Raw genomic sequence first — 27,531 nt, forward strand, 5'->3', positions numbered from 1 at the left:
CTTAAAAGGCCCATGTTGGGAGAGATGGCTCAGTGGAATAAGCACTTTCCTGGCAAGTGCAAGGGCCTGAGTTCAATCCCCAGTTCCACACCTAAAAAAAAGGCCCATGTTGCCAAATCTTAGATTTTGATAACATTGTATGTTCTGCAATTTCATTATGTAAATCAGTTTTAGGCAGTCAGGCAACAAGTATAAACATTGAGTGCTTGTTTTATTTGTTCCACAGATGTTTATGGGTAGTTACTGTATACTAGATGCTGGACATACAGAAATAATTATGATACTTCTGAATCATTTCAGTGATTATGATATTCTAAGGTAAAATACTTTCTGTCTTCTCCAAGTATTGTAACACCGTTGCATTTCAAGACTAAAAACAGTGGATATTATAATACAGTATGGTGGGTGTAATAATAGGAAGATCTTTGAGGAGTACTCAGTGCTACCAAATAGCCTTTCTGTATAAGTTATTGCTATTCAAGAAAACGATTACACTACTCAGTATGGAGATGTAGCAATGGAAAGATCGTCTGTATATTTTTGTTTTAGTTACTACTTGGAAAAAAATAGTCTTAGAAATTTAATTAGGCCATACTCAATACTAGATGTATATTAGATTTTTTAAAGAAGTAAAATGAAAGCAACTTGCTATCAACTGCAGTATTTACCTAGTTTTTACTTTTCCTTGTCTTTGCCTGCCCTGCAAGTGCTCTACCACTAAGCCACACCACAACTGTGGTATCGGTTTTCACCCAAGCAGATAATTTTCTTTCCCCCCTTTTAGAAAATATACAAACTAACTTCAGTGGATAGTGACTGCACAGACCGCACTTGGGCTGGGTCTGCTGGAGAGCCCGGCACCTGCACTTGTCAGTGACCTGCGGACAGCGCACACCTCAGAGTGTCTTCTGCTGCAGATATCCAAAAACTGAGAGACAGTGAGGGCAGATGGAAAAGGAGGGAGGAGAGAGATGAATTATGAGTCTGGGTTTAATGTGTTTTAATTATGAATCCAAAATCAATAAAAGGAAAACATTTCTGTGTTCTGTAGCACAGTGTATTCCCAGATGGAAAGATCATTTGTATTAACCTCATTTTTCACCCAAAATACAAATGTTTACCTGATGTTGATTTGTGTCCTACTTAATGTTAAGTGGTAAATGAACAAGGCTAGAAAGAAACCTAATTCTGTTTAAATGCTTATAGTTTGAATTTGAAGGCCTTGCAGCCTTAAAAGCTAAGGGAGTTAAAACAAAGCAAGCTAAAAAATAACTGGCTACTGTGAAATAATTGGTTATATGTATTTTCTTCAAGCTTACCTTCATCTCTTGCGTATTTCTTGTTACTGAAACTCTCTTCCTTACTCTGAGAGCACAAGCACTATGACATTTTGTTTTATAAATGTCAGTTCACTGAAAATGCAAGTGGTTACATGAAATAAATTCCACCTCAAAAGACACACAGTGGAAAGAGTTTGTCTCACCAGGCTCATGTATATTTCCCCAACACAGCAGCTTTATGGTACCTGCCTAAGGAGTGGAAATACCCTGTGCAGAGCCAAGGCTGCACTGCAAGCTCTGATGCAACCTTTGATGAAAATTTACTTGGGCCATAGGAGAACAGTGTGCTTAAGAGTGACTTTTCCAGTAGTGATAATATCTCCAAGTGAAGTTCTGTGTTGAGTTGCCTTTTTCTCCTCCACTTGTGCCCTTTGTTTTCCCTGCATCTTCAATCCAAATAGAAAGAAAAGTAGGCCATGACTCACAGTGATAAAGTAATGGTAAAACTCCTCAGCTTTTATGCACACACACACACACACACACACACACCCCAGTGCTGTCTTTAATAGGTCTCTAGAAGGGATTCTTTCTGCTGTAATTCTTAAGGGGAGAAAGGAAATCTATAAAACTATGGAAAACACGCTAAGCTAGTTCTTTGACTAGTATATGTTGTGGAGGGACTGTGTTTTATGAATTCTTAGATGCAAATTTTTTTCCTACCTTCACATTTTTTTTCAGCGATGCAAACAGCTTTTAATGGAAACATAAAAGTTTGCGCTGGATGTACTTTTGCACAATTAATGTGATCTTTGTTGTTGTATGTGTGCTGATAATTTTCCAGACCTTGGCTCATACTTTGATAGTTTGAAAGTAACATGTGCAGCACTCAGGTCATCTGTTAGTATGTTTCTTATATCAGATGTGATATTACTCAAAGCTAAACATAGCTGCTCACGGGCAAACGCAAGTGTTCCAGTGACTTACAATTATTTGGCAGATACTTCCACACTTGAAGGCTTTCATTTTCAGAGATACCAGCTGTGCTGTCCTTCATCATCCCTTCACATTCTCTCTTGTCTTTTCAAGTGCTGCACAGGTCACAGAATTTATTTTTCCAGATAAGGCTTCTTGGAATACCAGTAGCTCCATTTCTAGATTTTTAAAATCTAACCAGTATAAGCAGGAAAGATCGGGTTCTTTACCTGGAGAAGAAAATACACGGTTGTCTTCATTTATGGAACTGTGAAAATCTGTTACTAAAATTCTCCTTTATAGCTACTACAATACTGGAAATTCCCTGTAGGTTTTCTGATGGCTTGTAGGACTGTCTTCAAATGTCCTAAGAGTGTTTTTCTTTTCTTTTCTTTTCTTTTTTCTTTTCTTTTTTTTTTTTTTTTTTTTTTGTGGAACCAGGGATTGAACTCAGGCCCTTGTGCTTGCCAGGGAAGCGCTTATTCCACTGAGCCATTTCCCCGGCCCCTTATCTTCAAATGTCATAGAATTTTCTTTCTTTTTGGTTTGGTCCTGGGAATTGAACTCATGACCTTGTGCTTGCCAGGCAGGCACTGTGCCTCTGAGCTGTATCCCCGGCTCCTGTTGTGGAATTTTCTAAACACATTTCTATATGTGGAAGATATTTTCACTGCCCATTTCAAGGTCTCTTTCAAAAACCTGCAGTTTTGGGGGCCAGGGAGATGACTCAGTGAAATAAGAGCTTCCCTGAGTGGAATAAGCGCAAGGGCCTGAGTTCAGTCCTCGGATCCACAAAAAAAAAAAAAAGCCTGCAGTTTTCTGTCGAATTTTTTTATACCACAAAAAAAAAAAAAGAAATTCTGCCATTTTTCCTATATTTTGCAGTATGTTGTTTAGTCCAGTGAAGTGTAGTGCAAAATAGTTTGTAGAGGTTTCAGTCCATAATGAGCTGGCTCCAAAGCAGGGTAACACATGGCAAAGGGGCAGCAGTTCATGGCAGCAGAAGACAGCAAAAGCAACAAGAGCACAAGAGAAGAGAACCACATTTTTAAAATCCAGACCTACCTCATGGTCACTACCTGGCAGCTGTCATGACGTAGTTGTCATCATCTGTGCACAAGCACCAAAACTTGCAGAATGAGTGTCAGTGGCTTTGAGAAAATCCCAGAGGTAATCATGGAGCACAGAAGGCTGTCTAACATCCCTGATAGCTCGATACTGTGTGGTGAATGAAGCATGTACTCTGACAGCTCAAGGTTGAAAATTAATTCAGAAATATTAGATACTGCAAGAAGGGAAGTTCTAGGACTGCCTTATCCAGTGTGTTTTACTTTTTGTTTCCTTTTTTTTTTTTTTTTTTTGGCGGAACCAGGGATTGAACTCAGGCCTTTACGCTTGCCAGGGAAGTGCTTATTCCACTGAGCCATCTCCCTGGCCCCCCAGTGTATTTTACTTTTTAAGGTAAGGATGAGAGATATATTAAAATCTAAGTAAGTCTAGAACAGCTTATTCAGTTGTTCTGAAATGAAAATCCTGAGAAAAGTGCGTTGTCTTAATTAACAGGGATGTTTTTCTTTAATAGTACATGAAGTAAATGTGTCTTGTAATGGATGACATCTTAGATTGAAGGACCTGTACTAGTCATTCATTCCTTATATATGTTTTTGAGAAGTTGTCATTGCTATAAAACACCAATTACCAGCAGTTTACTCGCTGGCCTATTCATTGGTGTCATTGTCTACTGTGAGGCAGACACTGTTCTGGAAGTTGCACGTATATCAGGGAACAAAACAAACCAAAGTCTCTACTGTCACAGGCTCAGTGTTCTGAAGATAAGACAGTAAATGTTAATGACAGGTGCCAAACACTGAAAAGAAATGAAAAGCTAAAGATAGATGCAGAGCCAGAGAATAATGAGGGTTAGCATTTTAGGTAAGATGTTCAGGGAGAGTTTCTCTGATAAATTAGAATGTAATAGAGGAGAACTAAAAGGGACTAAGGGAAAAGCCATGCAGTTGTATAGGGGAAGGGCAAAATCAAGGACCTTGAGACTGGAATGCATTTCTTTTGATTCTTGGAGCAAGGAGGCAAATGTGACTGCACTTAAACCAATAAAAGGAGAGTAAGATTTTAAAAGGGCCTATGCAGGATGGCCTATAATCCCAGCACTTGGGAGGCTGAGGCAAGAGGAGCACAAGAGTTCAAGGTCCTGTGGGATACATAGTGAATTTAAGGTCATCCTACGTAACACAAAAGACCTTGTCTCCAGAAAAAGAAAGAAAAAAAAAGTGTGGAGTGGTAGGGGTTGTAGACTGCAGTGATGGTGGAGACAGTACTGTGAGGTGGAAAGCCTTAGGAAGCTCTGCTCTGAAAGAGGAACATGATGTTGACCTGTAAGGACCACAAGCATAGAAGCAGTGAGGCTCAGTAGAAGCTATGGGAATCATCTAGAAGACATAGTTGTGTATTAAAGAAGAATGACAGATTTCTATTGGAATAATAAATGCATCCGGATAAATGACCAGTAGAGTAAGATGGAGTCCGTAAACATAGCATTAATTGTGTCCATTTCTTTGAAGACATGAGGGATGAATCACTACAAAGTAACAGAATTTTTCCAGATAAAACAAGGCTGGGTGCAATGGCTAATGCCTGTTATCCCTGTACTCAGAAGGTTGAGGCAGGAGGATTGAGGATTTCCTACACTATAAAATGAGACCCTGTCTCAAGAAAAACAACAACAAAAAGGTCTGGCTTAATTCCGGATTTCTTCCTTCCTTCCTACTCTTTCCTGCCTTTCTGTCATCCTTTTGTAATTTAATAGGCATTGTTGGATCTATTAGAAATCATGGAATGTTACCCTGGGAGGTTCTAGTTGTGAAGAGAGTCAGAATTTCTGTTAACAGTGTAAGGCATTATGTGATTAAGGAACAAATGTCAGTAAGTTCTTTTAGGAAAGAGAAAAAGTAGAGATTATTGTGGACTGGCATGTCAGGAGAAGCTTCAATGAAAAGGCTTGAGCTGCATTTTTTGTTTTGTTTTGTTTTGCTTTTAGATAGACTTCATGTTTTAGAACAGTTTTAGGTTCATAGCAAAAACTCTGAATATCCCTGGCATGAATAATATATAATCAGGAAACTTATAAACTGTAAAAGGAAGAAGCAAAAATCAAGAGCAAGCTGTTGGGCTAGGGATGTAGTTCAGTGGCACAGCGCCTGCCTAGCAAGCCCGAGGCCCAGAGTTCGATTCCGGTATCAAAAAAGAAAATAGTAAAAATAAGAACAAAAAAAGTCCCTTTGGAAAAAAGACAACTTAAAAAAAAAAAAAAAAGCAAGCTGTTACAGTAAATAAAAATAAAGTTCTATAGAGAAATTTTAAGATAAAATTAAGGAAATCTGAAGTTAAAGAAAGGAACAATAAAAAAAAGAGTGTCGATGATACAGGGTTAATTCATGAGGGTCTTATATGCCACAAAAGGATTTCCAGGAAAACAGTGCAGTGAAACCAAAGGAAATGAAATTATCAAAGAAGTAATACAAGAAAATTCTCTAGATCAAAAGGATGTACATCTGCATATTAAAAGAGCCTAGGGCCAGGGATATATAGCTCAGTGCCTGCCTGGCAAGCATGATTTTGTGGGTTCAATTCTTGGTACCAAAAAAAAAAAAAAGCCTAATTTTTTTTGTAATTAATACAAATGCATGCCAGGGCACATTATTATGAAATTAGAAGCTATTGGACATTAAGAGAAAATTCTACCTGCTTCAGACTCACATACAAAGGGTTACAGTTCATAATGGAGTCAGAAGGAAAGAACGGTGAAAGAAGATAGTGGTGCATAGCATCAGAATCTTGAGCGATATCATTTCAACCTTAAACTCTGCATTCAGCCAGACTGTAAGGTCATCCTGTAGAATACAGACACAGTAGATATACACAGTCTGAAAACATCTGCTTCTTGTGGATCTCTTATCAAAAAACTAACATCTGATTTGGCCTACATTCAATTAAATCTAAAAGATATTTAAACCCACACTATATTTTTAGCATACCATTCATATAAACCCTATCCCATGAATATTTATAGGTGTTAATTGAATGACTCAGAACATAAAAATGATTTAAGACTCAGTCCATGCTTTTGACAGCCTTGCAGTTGACTAATCATTGATAAGTCAAATAACTATATATGAAACACAGTGAGGGCTGACAAAGATAGCTCAGCGGATTAAAGTGACTGCTTAGGCAAAAGCGCAAGGACCATGATTCAGTCCCTTTCACCAGATACCACACCAGCTCAGCCCCAGGGCACTGAGCCAGCCAGAGTCCGGGCATTGTGTCTCAGACCTTGAATCCCAGCCCTGGGGAAGCTGAAAGCAGGAGGATCACCACAAGTCTTGAGTAGCATAGTAAGACTACAAGAACCAAATACATTTTAAAAAAGAAAAAACGAAACATAGAGTATAAATATTCCCATAAAGTTACAAACCACTGTGGAGATTTGGGGGCTGGAGAATCTCAAATCTGATTGATATCAGAGGAATATTATTTGGGATATTTCTTATAAAATAAATCAGAGTTTGGTTAGCAGGTATGGATAGAAAAGCATTCCAGTCAAGAAATAATATAATTAGAATCACAGAAATACACAGTTCATGAGTTGTTGAAGTAAATGGTCCCATGTTGCTGGAATGAGAGAAAGACAAGAAATGAAAAGTAAAAGTTAGTTAAAACTATAGATCTACAGATATCAGAGTGGCAGTGAGAAATCCTTCCTTATTCATTAGGCAGAAAGGGACTCATTGGGAAATTTGCACCAGAGAGCATTTCTTGAGGAGGATTGATCTTGCAAATTGACCCAAGTTTTGTCTACTGGACAGAACTCATTGACAGATGGAATTCTTTCTTTTCTGTCTCTTCTTTTACTGCTTGGCACTGAATAACCATACATTAAATATTTGTTGACTTGACCTGTGAACAAAATAATAGGAGAGAATTTCAAGAAAGAGAAAAGGTGATCAGTGCTCATTGCTGAACAGAGAGTGAGCTGGGTGGAGTCTGATTGTAATTAGTAATGGGGATGCTATAAAGAATAATGGGAAAAACATTTTGGGTGAATGCTGGGTCAAGTCAGCTAGTAAATCATTGAAGAGTCAGTGAATTGAGTATTCAGATCAAGGTAGTGTTTGGAGCAACTTCACAGCATGAGTCCCTCTTATCTAATTTGCTGCCACCATTGTCTCCTTGTATTTGACTACCCTGGGTATCCTTCCCACTGCATTGATATGTAATGTGCTGCAAAATATCTTTCCTACTGATTGGTTTCCATTAGGTCTGGAAAACAGCAAGTTCTCCAGCAATCATTAGACACAAGGGAGTGTTTAAATGAGTTGGACAGCATTGTTGAGTCATGAATATCATGAAAACATTGAACACATGTGTAAGCAGTGGAGAGGAAAGACAGCCATGTGTTGAGTCTGGCACTGTATTCCTTCTTTCTTAAATTAAGTAAAATATTACTTTGGAAATCTCAATTTTAATAGATCCATTTCAATTACTTGTCATTTCTCCCCCAAAGTGTCAAATTTAATACAGCTTCAAGGAGTCAGGAATATTTGTTCTGAGGTCAAATTCTTGCTTCACAAATGGAATATCGTATGGTTCTACTTCAGTTATATTTCAAGAGCAGACAGGTTGACATTTTTATTAAGTTCTATAATGTTCTATTAGTTATGTTCATATAACTGTGATTTAGAAGAAATTTCTCTTTGAGAACCAATCCAGCAGTCCTCTGACAATGTATAAATTCTCTTTTGCAGTTTTTAGTAGGGCTCCTCATATAGACTAAGTATAAAATACTACTTCTCTGGAAAGATACTTAAGGGGCTGGTGAGATGGCTCAGTGGTCTAAAGCACCTACTTAGAACAAGCTTAGCAAAGCATCAGGGACCACGGTTCAATCCCCCAGCACCACATGCCAGCCAGCCCCACCCCCTGGTGGGCTGAGCTGGCCACACACACACACACACACACACACACAAATAAATAAAAATTAAAAAAAATATTAAAAAAAGAAAGATACTTAAGGTAAATATTTTATCAAAAAAATTTAACCGATCTGCTTTAATTACATTTCATGGGCGTATTTATAGGACTTATCTCTTGTAGTTCCATAGTTTTTTTTCATCCTGACAATTACATTAATTTCCAGCCAAAACATTTTTAAATGTATTTACATAATTTGTATGATACTGCTTCATGTACTAACAGTATCCAACACATTCTTGCTGATGTCCCTGTTTAGGTTTTGTTTTTTTTAAGAAAGTAAAGTTACTAGGGTGTCCCAAAAAAAAAACTTCTGAATCCAGCCAGCATCCAGGTCTTTGCTGACTGAGAGAATCCTGGGTAGTTCTGTTTTCCACTTTTCTGAAGGCTGTAAATACAGATCCCAAGAAGGGTTCGGGGATACGGTGAGGGTGAATGTGCATGTGAGCATGTTCCAGTTCATGGAACCTCGTGGAAATGGAGGCACAGTTGTAGATCTCAAGTTTTAATACAAATTTAGAATTTTCAGTTTTTTGATAGTATCTAGATCCTTAAATTCTGGTAGCTAATTCATTGTGCAGGCCAAAGAAAAAAAGAGAATCTCTAACTCTTGGTTCCTTTCCTAATTGCAAAACTCTACCTCTTTCTTTCCTGTTATCTGGCTTTTCTTTTCCTTTAAAATTATCTGGACTTTGAGTTTCTCGTGTAATAGAAACCATGCAGTGTTAGAGCTCGTGGGCCTGCTTAGCTAGAGAATCTGAATTGAGCTGCTAGGCTTACAGAAGCCCTAAACTTCTGAAACAGCATCTTCCTATCCTAGAACCTCTACCAGGGTCTGGAGTCTGCTTTGGTATCAAGTATCTCTTGTATTCCATTTGGTGAAGGTAGCATGCTATATTTATTGGTTTTAAGGACAGTGAATTTGCACAAGAAAGTGAATACCGTGGGGTGGTCAGATTTTCATTTGTGAATTTTGGAAACATAGTTACATTTTATTCCTCTTCCTCTTCCTCCTCTTCCTCCTCCTATTCCCTCACCCACCCTCCTTCCCCCTCCCCCTCCCCAGTGGGCCCTCTGTGCAGCCTTCACAGTTGGGAGAGCACAGCACAGGAAAACTGCTTGCTCCCTTTGGCAGCCTGGAAGCAGAGAGAGAAGGGAGGCCCTGGGGAGGCAGCTACCCTGTGAAGGCACACCCTGCGTAACACACCCACTTGAAGCACATTTAGCCGTAAACTCGGCTGGATCCAACCACTCATGATTCATTCATCTTTAAGTGACTACCTCAGAGTGTAGGAGACCTGGGGGGACATTCTGTATCTAAACCATCACATCCATTTTTGCAGATGAGGCTTAGAGCTCCCCAAGTTTGCACAGCCATCACATGGTGAAGGCATGATTTAAATGAAGTCACATCAGCTGACTCCCAAGCCACATACTTAACCACTGCTTTCTGTAAGTTAGAAAGGAGAGTACAGCAAAGTTAGCTCATCGAGAAGTGAACACATGAGCAGAGAAGATTAAAAAACACTCCCAGGGGCCTGGGGAGATGGCTCAGTAGAATAAGCGCTTCCCTGGCAAGCGCAAGGACCTGAGTTCAATCCCGTTTCGCAAAAAAAAAAAAAAAAAAACCCAAAAAAACAAACCACAAAGTGCAGAAATTATAACTTTGGGGCGGGGGAGATAGCTCAGTGGAATAAGCACTTCCCTGGCAAGTGCAAGGGCCTGAGTTCGATCCCCTGTTCCGCCAAACAAAAAAAAAAAATCTCCCAGTGGGCATGGTGGTGCACCCCTGTGATCCCAGCTGTCAGAAGGCGGAGGTGGGGCAATCCGTATGAGTTTGACGCTGGTCTGCACTACATAATGAGGCTGTCTCAGGACAAAAACAAAACAACCAACAAATAAAAAATGATACCTGCTTCAAGCTTAAGATACTGCTATTTAAGGAACCATTGGTTGCAGCTGTAGAGGACCACATTTCTGAATCACCCTGACCATAGCATTTTGTTGCTGGTGCTCAGTAGACCATAGACAGTTAACAAGTGTTCATTATTTCTTGGCCTTCTCCCCTTTATATATTTTCTGCACCTATTTCTGATGCTGCTGCTCTGGTTCTCTCAGTGGCATCTAATCAACCACATAGTCTTTCATTTGACTTCTCAATTATTTCTTGTTCTCCACCTCCAGATCTTCTCTGAGCCTCTAGCCTAAATTGTTTTAATAGAGGTCCAGACCTGCATGTCCTGTGAGCCACCAAGATTTTCATGTTATTTCTTTTTACTTACATTTTAAATTTAAATTTTTAAACGAACAATTTACTCATTATAGAAAAACTTTTAGGTATAATTGGAACATCTTGAGTGTGTAAATTTTATCAAACCTACATGTTAATCAAGTATTTCCAAAACTCTGAATTTGGCATATATTGTAAATTTCAAAAGCTTAGTACAAAAAGTAAATCTCAATAATTATTTTCATATTGATTACATGTTGAAAAATATTGTTGGTGTGTTGAGTTAATATATTGAAATGTTTCACCTGTTTCTTCTTAGTATTTAATATGGCTACTGAATAATTTAAAATTACATTATGTGGTTCATATTTCTAGTGGGTGGTGCTCTTTTAAAATTTATTTCTAACCTACCTTTTTATTCTGCTTACTCCTTACTATTGCAGACAGTCACATATTAGTTGATACATTTGTTTCTGATTTATAAATTTCTTATGCATAAACGTTTTCAAGGCCTTTTCACATTTGAGTTCTTAGCATAGAGCACTCAGCGCATAGATGAGCAGCAAATGCTACTGAGTGGAAGCCCCTCTCACTCGCATTTTCTACCTGGCTTCCAAACCTTACACGGTGCTTCACTGTCCTTCGTTTCTCCAACCTTGTTTTCAGGAGTATCTGAGCACTATTAAACATGGACACTGCTAGATACAAAATTGATATGAGCTTAAAGAATAAATGCTTTTTGGTTTTCTCTAAGCTCAAGACGTGCAAGTAATTAAATGCATGGTTTATACTTCTTGGCTTTTCATTTAGTGTCAGCTAAATACAGATGTAGGAGGAGCTAAGTAAGAAAATAATAGTAAGGTGTATTTTTAGCTTTTTTTTTTTTTTTTTTTTTGCGGAACCAGGGATTGAACTCAGACCCTTGCGCTTGGCAGGGAAGCGCTTATTCTACTGAGCCATCTCCCTGGCCCCTATTTTCAGCTTTTTAAGGGAGTATGCTGAAGCAATTTATGAGTGGATTTAGAAGTATCACTATCATTTCCATCTGTTAGCACAGATAGTCTAATCATTGATTTGACTGCTTTGCTTTATTTGGAGGATAAAGTAGTTTTAAAAAAATCTTACTCCTTAGTAAGCCAAGTTTGAGTCATATTATTGTGCTGAAAAAGGAGATTTTTCTTGTTCTATCTGAAGCTGATATGCATAAGAAGAAAACCCATGAATCCATTTATGAAGTATACTTTTGAAATTACTCATTTCTGAGAGAGAGTTTTGCAGGAAGTAGGAGCAGAGGTAGAGAGAAACTAACTTGTTTAGGCATGATTGTCAGTTTTCTTTTATTTTTCTCTCTACTTATTGCCTTGGATAAACAAGCTGGAATGCTGCCAAAATTCAGGTAGCTGAATACTAATTTTGCTGAAATTAGATGGAACAGCCACCTCTGCCAATTTTCTATCTAAATTATGCAGAAATTTGACTCCGAGAAGACAAATCTGGTCAAAGGAAAAAAAAAAAGTCCTAATTTTCTAGTTAGTCTGTAAGATCTTTAACTATTCTTTTAGCTTTTACCCTTCTTGGGGAGGGCAACCAAAGAGAAACAAAATATGGTAAACTACATTTTCCTCCTGATGCCCAGATGTAGATTTGCAGTATTGGAGGATGTAACATTTATAACTTTTTTTGATACAAAGCCAGAGTGAGCCTCAGAAAACAATTAGTGCATCTTTCAAATGTACTCTAGTTATTGAATAATTACTCAAATAATGGTCAGTAATGGAATACACAGGGTTATCTCTTAGCTAATCCTCAAGTAATGGAATTGGTATATCTCTGATTCTTCACTTAGCCTTCCAGGGTTTAGAAGAATGAGACAAAAGTGATTACTGGAACGAGAGGGAGCCACTGGAGGCCACAACGAAAAGGAGACCTTATCTTAAGCAATTAATCAAGAAACTCATATTGTGGGACAATTATTCAGAGTTAATTCTAAAATAGCTTTAGAGCCCCAGGTCTTGAGATTTTTTTTTTCCTCCAGAATTTTGTCAAGGTCATTTAGAGCACTGAGATGATCTTAAATTAGAATAAAGGTTTGGTTTAGTACATATATTTATTACTATTTACCTAAGAGTATGTCAATATAAAAATATAGCATCAATCAACACAAATGTGGATGTAAGCGGAATTAGTCTTAGTCACAAAGATAAACAGCCTTTCCTCTTTTTTTTTTTCCTAAGTTGTATGTATTTGGTCTCACTACACAGCTTGGACTCATAATGGTTCTCCTGTTTCAGCTTCCTGGGATTACAGGTGTGCGCCATCACTCCTCGGGGTGGGGCTGACTTGACATGTGCTACCAGAGATCAGTCTTGCGCTTACCTAGGCAAGCACTTAGACTGCTGAGGTATCTGCGCAGCCCAAACAACCTTTCGCAATGTGCTTTATTAAGTGTTGGCCCCCAGCATCTACCACATTAATAGACTGTGATTAAGATTTTGTAAAGTCAACGTCCTCAGTGAAAGTTGGATAGCAGTGATCATCATGCTTGCTTAGTGAATTGGGGTGTGTGTGTGTGTGTGTGTGTGTGTGTGTGTCTTCATGTAATAATGATTTTCTGTGCGTATGGTTGTCTTAGCTCTGCCGACCCAATAATCCTGAGGCTTCATATTACTGACCTTTTTCCATTTGAGAAATAACTGCTACTTTTATATTTTTTTGTTTGTCTTGTGTGTGGGTTATCTTGTTTATCCACAGAGAGAGCATCTGAAGACCTCTCCTTACCCTTCTCTCCCTGCCTCGTTCCTGGGTCTTCTTTCTTCTTCCCGTTGAGCTGCCCTGCTGAGGCTGGCCTCAGATTCTCTCAGTGCCCCAGGCAGGGTCCCAGCCTGGGGTTGCTTGGAGGCCTTTCTGTCCTCCACACATAGGCCTTTCCAGCTGCTCCTCTCTCCCCCAGCAGCAAAGATGATTCTCCAGCACAGCCTTTGCTGGTGGTCTTGCTTTACCCCCCTGAAATGCTTCTTCAGAGCATTGTGACATGACTACATCTTTCTCCCCAGTCCAGGCCCCAATGTCAGGTCTTAGTAGCCCTTTTGCTCTCCAAACAAATTATCCTTTTTTGTGTTCCTAGCACTAAATCACTGTGAATTATCCTTTGTGTTAATTTGTTGCCTTTTTTTCTCCAGTAGTAACATTCACCATAGTAGAAATCTTTACCCCTGAGTTTCTTAGAAAATGTCACTAGCCTGGGAAAGATAAATCTTTAAAATTCAAAGTCCTTTTTTTTTTTTTTTTCACAGAACCGGGGATTGAACTCAGGCCCTTGTGCTTGCCAGGGAAGCACTTATTCTACTGAGCCATCTCCCCGGCCCTCAAAGTCATATTGCTACATAATGAATATCACTTTCATACTGTCATGAGGTTGAAAAACAAGTCAGACTATCTTAGGGTCAGCTGTATTTATTACCCTGGAATGGCTCACAGCTACAGGTGAACCTAGCCCCTGCTTCAGCGAGGTTTAGTTAGGGAAAGAGGCTAGGGCATAATTGTAGATTGTGATTCTTTACTTTTGGTATGTAAAGTGAATGACCAGAGACTGCTTCTTTGAGAAGATTGTTGAGCTTGATAGAGCAAGGGGGGAGCACCCTGAGGAAGGTGTGTTCCATAGAAGGGTGTCAGGATCTGTTGGCACAAAACCCTTAAGGAGGGAAAGACCTCAGCATGTTCCAGGACTTCAGGGAAAGGTCGTGAGGTGTGAACAGAGTGTTCTGCATAAGGCAAATTCTTTGAATTAAACTCAGACATCTCCCTATTTGGATTTGGAAAAATATATACCAGATTATAGTCACAAGTTTTTTTGTTTTGTTTTGTTTTTTGAGAAAGGGTCTTGTTGTGTAATCCAGGCTGACCTTGAGCTCACCATGTAGCCCAGGCTATCCTCAAACTCCCAACAATCCTTGTGTTTCATCCTCTCAGGTCTAGAATTACAGGTGTGTGTCACCATGCCCAGCTAAAATGTTTTAATTCATAAAACATATTTATACTTTTCGTGAAATACTTTTGAGAACTGAAATTACTTTTAAGTAAATTCTTTTATTTTACATCATTAGTCCATAAAAGTACTCAGTGCGTTTATAGCCACAAAACTATATACAGTTGATCTTACTTATATTTAAATTCTGTTTTTATGAACTTGCCTGCCCTCTGATGGGTACTCGTAACCCGGAGTGGCTTGGGCACTCCTACATTCATTCAAGTACCTGTGTTGATTGGCAAACGGTGGGGCCCGGCATTATGACTGTTCCCAGGCCATGCCCTGTCTTTGCTTCACCCCACTTAATAGTAAACAAGTATTGCTTTCATGGTTTGTGCAGGACGATACTTTTATTACAGATTTGTACTTTTTGTGCATGATTTTATATTTAAAATTTCACGATGCTGTCTGCTGTTGTGAAGCACAAGAGGCTGTGATGTCCTTAACAAAGAGGATATGTATGTAACATAAGCTTCCTTCAGGCCTGTGTTAGCTGGTAGTTCCAAATTGATGGGTCAAATACAGATACTAAGTAAGGTGTCTTTCAAGATTTTTTGTTGATCATTTGATTAAAGTGTTGCGACCAGAGGCTTATAGCAACCTAACCCTGTATTTCCCTTAGGAAAAGTGGTTCAGTATTCACAATTCAGTGTTCACAACCACTTTAATAAGACTATAGCTACTACAAATAACAAGAATTGTGCATGTGTGTGTGTGTGTGTGTGTGTGTGTGTGTGCATATGCTATGTAACAGCTACTCATAAATTTAGTGATTTAAAACAACAATTATTTATTAGTTCCTAGTTCTAGGAGTTGACATTTTGGGTGACTTATCTATCCATGCATGTCTTCTGCTGGATATGTTTGGGCTTACTTATGTATCAGCTACCAGCTGGGGGGATGGCCCCATTTACATGCTTGATGCTTTTTGTTGTTGTTGTTGTTTTGTTTTTTTTTTGTTTTGTTCTTTTTAGTAAGGGTCTATAGGATCTACAGGGTCTCACTACGTAGATCGGACTCAGTGATCCACCTGTGTTGAGCCTCCAAAAGAGCTGGGATTATAGGTGTGCTTCACCAGACCCAGTCTCAGTCACTATCTCAGCACACCGTAGGGGCAGGGCCAGCATGGCAAGCAGAGAATTGAACCCAGGGCCCCTACCTCTACCTAAGTAGGCGCTTTAATCACCTGAGCTATTGGACTGCCCCCTCCTGCTTATGCCCATCTTAGCCCCCTGGCAAAAGCAAGCTGTACAGCTCCCCACATTCCTGGATACTCTTACCTCTTGATCAGAGCTGTACCAGCCCATTGAAAGGATGTAGGCGTGGGGAGAAAAGAATTTCCCTTTCACAGCCTAATTCATGTCTTAAGCATTTTGCTGAGTTCTTAGTGTTATTCCAAAGCCAAAGAGGTAGTACTTTCTATTAGCCCAAATTGGCATAAAAAGAAATTTAACTTTAAAATGATTAAGTAACTGGGTAGCCAGGCATGGGCAGAGGTGCATCATATAAGTCTGTATAATTACAAGGTTTTTATTCTTTCTCCACTATTTTGCCTTCTTATAGATGAATAACTGATTTTCCTTATTCTGGGGCAAAGGGAACAACAATAATATTAGTTTTATCAATACAGGAAAAAAGAAACAACCCCTGTTGCTTATTTAAGAAAAAAAAAAAAAAGCTGTGTTCTGTGCAAGTCTTAATATTGTAGTAAGTTTAAGAAAATTATGATAGTAGTGATTTGTGAATGTGTGGTTCTTGATTATAAACTTGATTTGCACCAACAGCCTGCAATCATGGATATGAAATCCTAGTTGTAACAGAATTTGTTCTGAAAGACTTAAAGGAAGATGATTAAAATATTAGATATATTGACATTGTCAGAAGTGATCTACTTGTATTTATTCTTGTAAAAAAATCCACAGTATTACCATAGCTAAGCTCTATTATACTATTGTAATCATAGTTGAACCGAGAAGGGTGATTAACGATAGCAATTTATTGTATCTTGAGAAGAGGAGAAAATAGGAGATGTTGTCGTTATCATAAATCATATCATAAATAACCAAAAAGAAGCACTCAGAATGCTTGTGTGGTGTCAGCAGCCAGCCCTTTCCAGCGCGTTAGCCCAGGATGTAGCCATAGAAACCCCAAAGTCATATTGTTATCTTAGTCTTGCTGCAGTTATGTGATACAACAGTATTAACATATAGATTAGGCCATTTATAATACTAGGTGTCATTTCAGGTTGGCTTGCTTATATAGCATTTTAGTTTTTTATTGAGCAGAATGTTAGTGAAATAGTGCTTTTTTTTTACAGGTCAGTGTGTATATAGGTATTTATAACACGTATCACCTTCACTTTATTAATTTATTGTTACTGATTGGCTTTACTATATGAATTGACATTACCTAATTACATCTTGTCTCTGCGAGGAATTTTATTTTTTTAAGTATATAGGCTTATTTAAGAAAATACACCCACTTAGTTGCTCTGTGTGGTAAGAGTGATTTCTGTTAGAGACAGGATGGCTTAAAAAATACTTTACAAAGTAATGTAGGTAGAATTAAATTTTTAAGCTTCATTTAGAACTAAAAGACAAAATATTGAAGTGGATGTCAGTTGTCTTTTCTGCCATTCCTCTTCCTTTCCTTACCAGGAGTTCAGTGTCTACCTGTTGTCTGCCCAATGTGCCTGGCTTCCTCTGCTTCCAACAGCGATCTCACCTGAGCCTGACCCAGACCTAGACTTTCCTGGAATATCCTGTACTCCAAGCTTAGTTAATTCCCACTATTCTGTGGAATTATTTCATTTGCATCTCATTTTGTTCAGCTTTCTCACTCCCCAGATGTGGGGTAGCTCTGTTTGTTGGCTTCACCATCTTAAAGATGTTTTGAAATAACATTTTGAAGACACCACCATTACCCAAAGACACAAATTAAGTGAGTCAGAATTGCAAGCCCGATTGCGTGTTTTTCAGTGGGATGTTTAGGAGCCAAAATAATTCTGTCTTGCCCTTTAGATCATCCCAATTGTGTGATAATTACATGTAAAGATTAAAAAGAGAAGTCAGTAGTTAGATTTTGTAGATGAAAAGTGAGAAGTCTTAGGTCTCAGGAGATGCTGACTAGATTGTGACTGGAATGCATCGTAGGAGTGATTTCTCTCCACCTCCCCCCTTTCCAGTCAGCATTTCCATTTCTGCCCTCATATTCCTTGATACATAGATACGAGTGTACTTTGTACAGGTCCCTTCCTTCCCCTACCCTCGAACCAAAGACCACAAAAAGTGTTTAGTAAGAATTCATATCTTCGTTGGCTTTGTATCCCTTGAGTCTAATCACAGTGAGTAAATGAGTGAGTGAAGGATTGAGTCACTTCAAGGAACTGATTACAGTAAATATATTCTAATATCAAGACATGTTGAGGAAAATATGCATTTTTATATAACCCTTCTGTGATAGAGGAATCTATTATAAAAAGTGGTAGGGTGCATAGACCAGTGGGAAGATGATAAAGTTTGTGTTATTATAGAAATTCATTTCTGCATGTGTGTTTTTAAAACTTTGTTATGTATCTAGTGTATGTACATTTAATTTGGGTGAAATATATGTAGATAACATTTTGTTTGTCTTTTTTAAAGTTTAAAAATAGGAGTGTGAAAAAAAATGGGACTGTGTCTTATATTTAATTGGAGAATATGCCACTGAGTTGCAGAGCAGTATGCATGTGTGTAGTTGATGAGATAGAAAGCTTTTATGCCATGTGCAAATAATTTCCTTTTTTCCTAATGTCCATAAGCTTTCTATATTATAGTTTCTTTAAAGGCCTTTATCATTCTAATTAAAAAGATATTTTGCTCTAAGTCAGTATTTATAGTAGTTTAGAATTAACCTCTCCAAAATCCTTGTGGTATGATCAGACCTCACTGTCTTGTTTTCCTTTTTTGAGAAGTTTGGTTAAGAAGCATGTTTTTCTCATTATTTCTCAGGGAAGGAGGAAGTGAGGATTATTTATTTGTGTCATTAATGAAGGAAAATTTGTACAGACTTTATGGTATCCTGCCCCCATCAGTATTTATGAAATTTTTAAAAGATAGACATTAGTGGGCCAGGGAGATGACTCAGTGAAATAAGTGCTTCCCTGGCAAGCGCAAGGGCCTGAGTTCAATCCCCAGTTCCGAAGGAAAAAAAAAAAAAAGATAGACATTAATATGAATATATTTTAGGAGTTTTTTGTGATTAAAAGAGAATTTTACCATTGTTCTCCAGTCACATACACTGATATATTTAGGATAGAGGACCATATCTATAACGTAGCCTCAAACAGTATGCAAAAAATTACAGTAAAATTATGTAAGTGTATAATAATTATATGATGATTTGATTGTAAGGAAAATGTAAATAATAGCAGGATCTGGGGTAATGGTTTTTCATGAGTTCTTTATAGTATTATAATTTTTCTACAAGTTTGAACAATACATTTAAAAAATTAAATAATTTTATAGTCAAATTTTGATTTAGAAGCATTGACTGTTAAAATGAGAAATTACCTTAAAAAGCATAAAACATCTAGCTATCAAATATCTACTTTAAATTGTATTTTTAATTGTAGTGGTAATTTTGTACTGAATTCCTCATTTTTTCACATTGTTTGACTTTTTTGACGAGTGCAAAGCGCACTCACTGTGTCAGTCACTTTTTACCACTCTAACAAATCCATGAGAATAGCACTTTCCAAAGAGGAAAAGGCTTTTTGGGGCACAAGCTTAGAAGCTTTGGCCCATGGTTGTGGCCCTGTGGCTTTGGGCCTGTGACAGAGTGGCGTGCCATCAGGGAGCACGTGGTGCACCAGCACAGCTCATGGAAAGAGAGTAGAAGAGCCAGAGCCGCACAATCCCCCCCACCCCCGCCCCAGTGACTTAAAACCTACCTCTAGGATCTAGTTCCTCCAGTTCCCAGTAGCACTGAGCTGGAAACCAGGCTGCTAACATATGTTTGTTTGGTGTACACCTGCGACCCAAAGCATAGCACCTTAAAAAAGAATAAAAGAGGAAAAAAAAATTCTTGTTGGAATTGGTGGCTCGTGCCAGTAATCTAGCACTCTGGAAGGCTGAGACAAAAAGATTACAAGTTCTAGGCCAGCCTGGAAATTCAGTGATTATCAAAACTTGAGAGATAAAAAGTTTTAAAAGGGCCTGGAGATGTGGCTCAGTGCAAAAGCTCTGGCTTCAGTTCCAGTATGGCTAAAAAAAAGTCTCCCCAACAACTCTGGATCACCTACATTGCAGCATGGAGTTCCAAGAGCAGATGGCTTAGGAGTGTCTGCTCTGACCTCTCGGTACTAACTCGCTCAACTTGTGCTGTTGTTACGTGGTTTTACAATGTTATAGGAAGAAGAATTTTTGTCTGTTTTTTAATCTTTTCCCAAAAAGAAAGATTGTGGGGACTAGAAATTTAGCTTAGCTATACAATGCTTGCCTAGCAAGCTAGAAGCCCTGGGTTTGGTCCTCACCACCAAAAAGAACAAAATAAACCTCATAAAGATTATGAGGTTACCTTTATGAGATATTTCTTTTTTTTTCAGAACTGGGGATTGAACTCAGGCCCTTGCGCTTGCCAGGCAAGTGCTTATTCTACTGAGCCATCTCCCCGGCCCTTTATGAGATATTTCTATTACCAACCAATACTACTATACTACTATTTAGAAGTTTCAGTACTTCTGTGATTAATTTTCCTTATGTTCTTACCATGAATGATGATAATGTCCACATTTGCTGGATCAAGAGAGAAAAACTAAGCTGAAGAACTTGCTTGAATATTTAACAATTTATAGCCCATTTTCCTTGGATTAGTGTTTTCTCCAATACTTGTTTAGCACATATATACAAAAGATTCCTTTCCTCTGATTTCAAAGCACTGAAACAATAGAGATTACGTCAGATATTGTATCACAGACTTCTGTTGAAAATTATGCAGTTTTATAATAAAAGTATTTCTACAGAAGACTGTGGGATAATGTTAAAACACAGAATATTTTATAGATTTATTAGTAAATGGTGCTCATTACACAAATGTCTACAAAAAATACTTTATTGTAATCCATTCTTGTCTATCTGAAATTAACCTTTATACAAAGGGTAAACCATTCAGTACCTATAATGTATTTATCTTATTACATACTTAGAACTTGGCATGAAAATAATCCTTACAATAAAAAGCCAGGAACTCATACATAACCATCTACCAAAATTTCCATTTGAGCAGGCACAAACTAGATCAACTGTATTTGTTTTAAGTTGGTTATATTTCTAAAATAAAATATATTCACTCAAGTGGAAAACTTTCCTCCTTAGAGATTGGATTATTAGTAAGTGTCACATGTTTCAGCAACAGTACAAATGTATCAACTTGGATGAGTCTCAGAAAATACAATGTTGACTCAAAAAGCTGCCAGATATTATAATATAATGTCACTTATGTGAAGCTCAGGAACAAGTAAGCCACCTACAAATAGAGTAAAATCCAAAATGGAAAAAGTAGGGGCTTGGGAGATAGCTCAGTAGACTAAGCACTTGCAAAAAAGGGCCTGAGTTCAATCCCCAGTTCTGAAAAAAAAAAAAAAAGCAATTCTGCAAAATGGAAAAAGCAAATACTAGATTTTAAAGATATTTATCCTTCCATGCATCAGTTTAGTTTCCTGTCATGGTGCCATCTTGGCAATCTAGTCTTTGCAGTCATAAAATAACTCAGTTTCATATGTGCACTATTAAAAACACTTGTTTTCGAGTTGTGAACTATCCTTCTAATTGAGGGTTTCTCCTCTCCGGGGACCATTTGTGCTAGAACAGTTTCCCTCTGCTGTCCCATGCCCTTGCCAAAGTGCTCTCAAGGAGACTGGCTCTCAGAGCTAATTCACATCCAAATTCGCCTCCACATTTAGGAGACAAAGCACATGTTAACATATTCTACTGGCCTATTATGCTGTCTGGGGGCAAAACCTTTCCTGCTTTGGCATCCCTAGGATTTGTGATCCTCTCTACAGTAAGAAAAGTCTCCTTAAAATTTAAAAATATGCTTCTAATATGTGTTCTAAAGCTTTCAGTCACTTGGAGAATGTCCTAAAGCTTGCTTCCTTCTGATTTTTATATGTTTACCTGTTAGCAATGGAGCAGATTCTAAGTCCATCTTGTGATTCTCCTGTGTGGGGAGGGAAGGAGTCAAACAATCTGAAGGTGGTATATCTAGGACAGGAAGGGGCCAATAGTAAATAGTCTAGCTCAGTGGTGGCAAACCTATGGCACACATGCTATTGTGTATTGTAGAGGGATTTTTTTCTAAACTACAACTTCAGTATGTATGTTTAATTGTAGTGCTAGCACTTTGGAATAAATGAGTGGGCTTTAGGTTGCAATTTGGCAGTCGATTTTTAGCAGGTTCCTCACCACTGTTTTAGCAGGTTCCTCACCACTGTCTTTATTGCATATAGAATCCAAAGGTGTGAATCACCATTCCTTGTTAAGAAAAAAATGTTACTAAAAAAAAGAAAAAAAGAAAAAAATTGGGAAAAAAAATCATTTGGTGAGGGTCTTAGAAGAAATAGTCACCAGGTGTCAGAGGGGCAGAGACATTCCCAGCAAGGGCGTTTCCTGTGCAAGAGTACAGAAAGGTGACATAGCCCTTTGTTTGGCTGGAGTGAATGATGAGGTTACTTACTAAATTGGGATATGGAGTGCCTTTATCAGCCATGCCAGGGTAGCTGGACTTCTATAGCTTGGAATAATGCTTTTCTTTTCTTTCTTTCCTTTCTTTCTTTCTTTCTTTTTTTTTTTTTAATGTATTTAGTAGGGGATCTACAGGGTCTCACTATACAGATCCAGCTCATAGTAATTCTACCTGTTTTTCAGCCTCCCACGCACTGGGATTACAGGTGTGCACCACCACACCCAGTCTCATTCACTGTCTCAGCGCACCTGGGGCTGGCACAGCAGGCTGGGGATCGAACCCCAGTCCCTGTATCTACCTAAGCAGGTACTTTAATCTGCTGAGCTATCTGGTGGCCCTTAGAATAGTGGTTTTCAAACTGAGACTAGCTTGACAGCAAAGCTTTTGTGGGAGCTCAGACTATAAAACAGATAATCCTAAAGGTAAGTAACTTTAAAGGTAACTTCCACTTAAGAGAAAACAAGAGACCACATCTTACTGTGCAATAGCCTGAGAAAGGGATCTATCTGATGGAGCAATGAAGAGTTTTAGGATAGGAAGCCATACTCCGGTTTTTGTATTCAGATCATATGAGGCAGGTTCTGAGGAAGGTGCCTAGAAACAGGATCATGTCTGAAGATCTCTGCAGATGTACAGAGAAGAGGCACTGAGGATTATCCTGGAACTAGGAGGAAAGCAGTCATGGGGGAAAGCACATTAAAGAAAACAGTTCAGAGCCTGTGTCCACAATTCAGATTCCGAGGGGAAGTGGGAAAAGCAGCCTGAAGTCACTCCCATTTTCCTGCCTAGGGTGCTGAGTGAAGATCATGTCATTATCAAGGAATGGCAACAGTAACCATGCACTGAACTGGCCTCTTGCTAGCTGACAGGGTGCCTTTCACCTATATCACCTCATCCGTTTACTGTTAGTCATCTCCCAGTGCTCTTATTGTATGACTTTTCCTCTTAGCCTCCAGTCTCACCAACCTAGAAAGCTCTGACTTTGTTACTAGGCTTCCTTTATAAAACTTTTGCTCCTTGGATCTCTTTGACACTTGTTCCTCCATATTTTTCTTTGGTTCTTCATCCTCCTCCTATCTTCAACCTGCTATCTTTTATTTTATCCTTGCATATATACCTATTCTTAGGATTTTTAATGATCTCAGAAAAAAAGATTTTTCTCTCACACACTATGTCCCGTATTTTGAACTTCAGTATTATGGTTTAGCTCTCTACTCAACATCAATAACTAAGTGTTCATCAGACTCTGGGTTTAGAAATTGAGCTAATAATCACTGTCTTCTGTTTCCCTTAATGACTACCTTTATCATTCACTAACCCTCAAAGCCTTAAATTATATTTGAATCTTTCTTTTACTTGTACCTGATCATTTATCAGTCTGCCTGTTGCATTTTTGCATTTTTGAAACATTTACCTTGCTTCCTATTTGTTGCCACTGTTCATGTTTAGATTCTTACTGCCTCTTCCCTAAATCTTCTCAGTAACCGTTCACCTGTCCCTTTTCTTTAGGATCTGTTCCCTCCCATCCCAGTCCATCCATCATAGGTATTCCTGCCCATGTGCTCCTTCTAACATGTATACTTTTTTCTCCATTGTCTAAACGTGTCACTAGGCCCCAACTGACAGTGGAATAGAGATCATTCCCTTCTTCTGGAATTCAGAGTCACAGTATCTTAACACAATTTTACTAAACTTTCTTACAATTGGGTCCCGTCTTACATGCTACTTTCTAGATAAATTATTCCTGATGTTTATATACTTCCTGTGACCTACTTCTAGTCCTTTATCGTGAACTTCACACCACTTCCAGCTCCAAATATTCCGAACACTGCATCATTGCTACAGTCTTTCCCATATACTTGACATTGCAGTAATCCACTTCTCCTTTGTACCTGTAGCACTTTTATCTCTGTGGCCCTAATCACTCCCTGTATGCTGCACACATACATTCTTTTCCCCCAAGAAACTGAATTATTTCAGGTCATGAATTATTCCTGTAACTCTTTCAGCCTTTCTCATTTTGCATTATATGATTAATTTATCTAAAAGTAAATAATATGATCTTATAACAACGCAGTCAAGTAAATGGGGCAAGTAACAGTCCCTTTCAAATGTCAGGTCACAAAGCCTGAGAGATTGCCTAAGGCCCATTGTTCTGCAATACCAGAACTCTAGCTGCATTGTAGTTACATGTGATTTTTCAGACGTTGAAACCGAATGTGTTGCGTTGTACAGTACTGCCTCTCTAGCAGCCTGCATCATGCAAGATAAAAGACATGATAAGTAGAATAAGAATTGTGTCCAGGGAACTGGAATTTTACAAAAGCCCCAAGAGTATACTTTTCTCGCATTTGAAGATAAATAGTCGCATAGTAACCCATCTCTTGATTTTTAGAAGACAGAGAACGAGGGAGTGAGGGAGAGAAGGAGAAAGGAGGGGAAAAAGAGGGAAAGAAAGAAAAAGAGAAACACACAAGAGTTACATGGAAATAGGCAGCATTTACTTAAACCAGGAAAAATATTAAGGAGGAGAAGACAATTAGAAATGCTTCGCAAAGACCAGATCCTGAAGTTGGGACCAGACCACTTGAAAAGACTCCAGTTGTTTTGTAGGTGTGCTGTCAAGAATTGCCAGTCTTAAAGCATGCTGGCACAGAGATTGGAAAGATCTTGAAAACTTAACTGCTTTAGCCTCTACATACTCGCAATTTCTTTTGTGGAAATTATTTTTGAGGAATTATTTTTATTTCTAAGCTTATGTTACATTCTAATAAACTTTTTTTTCCTCCCTTTACCAGAGGAAGAAGAAGAGCAGGTGCCCACCGATGGGGGCACATCAGCAGAGGCCATGCAGGTTCCCTTGGAAGAAGATGATGAATTGGAGGAGGAAGAAATTATTAATGATGAGAATTTCTTGGGTAAGAGACCACTGGACAGTCCTGAAGCTGAAGAGATGCCTGCCATGAAGCGACCACGACTGCTAAGCACTAAAGGAGACACCCTGGATGTGGTGTTACTGGAAGCTCGAGAACCACTCAGCTCAATAAATACCCAGAAGATTCCACCAATGCTTTCTCCAGTCCATGTACAGGACAGCACTGACCTGGCCCCTGCGTCACCTGAGCCACCAATGTTGGCTCCAGTAGCAAAATCACAAATTCCAACTGCAAAACCATTAGAAACAAAGGCATTTACACCTAAAACAAAGACCAAAACTACTTCTCCAGGACAGAAAACGAAATCACCTAAAACTGCCCCATCACCAGCAATAGTCGGAAGTCCTATTCGTTCCCCAAAAACTGTATCCAAAGAAAAGAAGTCACCTGGACGTTCCAAGAGCCCCAAAAGTCCCAAGAGCCCTAAAACTATGACTCATATTCCCCAACTACCTGTTAGACCCGAAACACCAAATAGGACTCCTTCAGCTACAATAAATGAAAAAATCAGTAAAGACACAGTCCCAGTGAAACAAACACAGAATCCTCCTGATGCTGGGAAACTGAATAACGAGACTCAGCCGAGAAAGGCTGTTGTAACTGATAGAACAATTGATGACTCTATTAATGCTGTGATTGCACGAGCCTGTGCTGAGCGGGAGCCAGATCCTTTTGAGTTTTCTTCTGGGTCAGAGTCCGAAGGAGACATTTTTACAAGCCCTAAGAGAATTTCAGGTTCGGAGTGTACCACTCCAAAAGCTTCCACTTCCTCGAACAATTTCACAAAGTCAGGGTCCACTCCTCTGCCTCTTTCAGGTGGAACTTCAAGTTCTGATAACTCATGGACAATGGATGCCTCAATTGATGAGGTTGTCAGGAAGGCAAAACTGGCAACACCTCCCAGTGTGCCTGCCAGCTTTCCTTATATCTCTTCACCATCGGTTTCTCCTCCCACTCCCGAGCCTCTCCACAAAGTATATGAGGAGAAAACCAAGCTGCCTTCCTCTGTGGAGGTAAAGAAGAAGTTGAAAAAAGAGCTAAAGACTAAATTGAAAAAGAAAGAAAAGCAGAGAGATAAGGAGAGGGAAAAAGACAAAAGCAAAGAAAAAAGTAAAGAGAAGGATAAAGTCAAAGAGAAAGAAAAAGAAGCTGGCAGGGAAACAAAATACCCATGGAAGGAATTTCTTAAAGATGAAGATTCAGATCCCTATAAGTTTAAAATAAAAGAATTTGAAGATATCGATCCAAAAGTTAGATTGAAAGATGGAATTATGAGGAAAGAGAAGGATAAGCATAAAGATAAGAAGAAAGATAGGGAAAAGGGTAAAAAAGATAAAGATAAGAGAGAAAAAGAAAGGGCTAAAGAAAAAGGACGAGAAGATAAGATGAAGGTGCCAACAACACCACTGGTGTTGCCCCCCAAGGACATACCTCTGCCTCTGTTCAGCCCTGCAGCGGCAGTGAGGGTCCCCTCCCTGCTGCCTGCCTTGTCACCGATGCTCCCTGAAAAACTGTTTGAGGAAAAAGAGAAACCTAAGGAGAAGGAAAGGAAAAAAGACAAAAAGGAAAAGAAGAAAAAGAAAGAGAAAGAAAAGGAAAAGGAGAAGAAAGAGAAGGAAAGAGAGAAGGAGAAAAAGGAGAGAGAGAAAAGAGAAAAAGAAAAGGAGAAACACAAGCATGAAAAAGTAAGCAGTTTATCATTTTCGACACTAGCTGAACAAAATCCTAGTGAAAAATACAGGTAAAGCCAGCAATTATATGTGTATTCTGGATGTAAATGACTGGTGCAAATATGTTTGTAATGAGGTTACAAAGTTTGATTTTTGTTCTAAAACCCATAAACTTGTAATGATGCTCATGTATACCAAAAGATATTAAAAATGCATAGTTTAGGAGTTGTCTAATCATAGACTAAACTATTAACTGCTTATCTCTGGAAGTCTTTAGGATCTGTAATCTTAACCTATGAATAATATTTTTGTTAATTATCAAGTCAACTATATATTTTTATACTTACTATTAGATACCAGAAAAAGCATCCATTTTTCAAACTTGTGAAACTACATTCCTCTTTTAAGGGAACAGCAAGGTCCAGGAAAGGACTACTAAGTCTACTTTCTGGAGAGCCATTCTGTGATTTATCTAGAATTATGGGGCTACCTGCTGTACATCCCTTATTCCTCCCATTATATACTTTAACTTAGAATATGTAGGCCAAGTATCAAGACTGACCTAGCGGGCCGGGGAGATGGCTCAGTGGAATAAGTGCTTGCTGGGCAAGCGCAAGGGTCTGAGTTCAATCCCCGGTTCCGCAAAAAA

General features: G+C 38.6%; 1 protein-coding gene across 1 annotated transcript in view; it reads left to right on the top strand.

Moving 5' to 3' along the window:
- Taf3 (TATA-box binding protein associated factor 3) overlaps window positions 1–27,531 on the top strand; it is a 176,106-nt gene that overhangs the window by 99,316 nt on the left and 49,259 nt on the right. The window contains exon 3 of the mRNA XM_004635293.2: window positions 25,075–26,897. Coding sequence (XP_004635350.1) covers window positions 25,075–26,897 — 1,823 coding nt within the window. The remainder of the gene's footprint in view (window positions 1–25,074; window positions 26,898–27,531) is intronic.

This window comes from Octodon degus, unplaced genomic scaffold (assembly GCF_000260255.1).
Source record: "Octodon degus isolate 3935 unplaced genomic scaffold, OctDeg1.0 scaffold00071, whole genome shotgun sequence".
Classification (NCBI taxonomy): Eukaryota; Metazoa; Chordata; class Mammalia; order Rodentia; family Octodontidae; genus Octodon; species Octodon degus.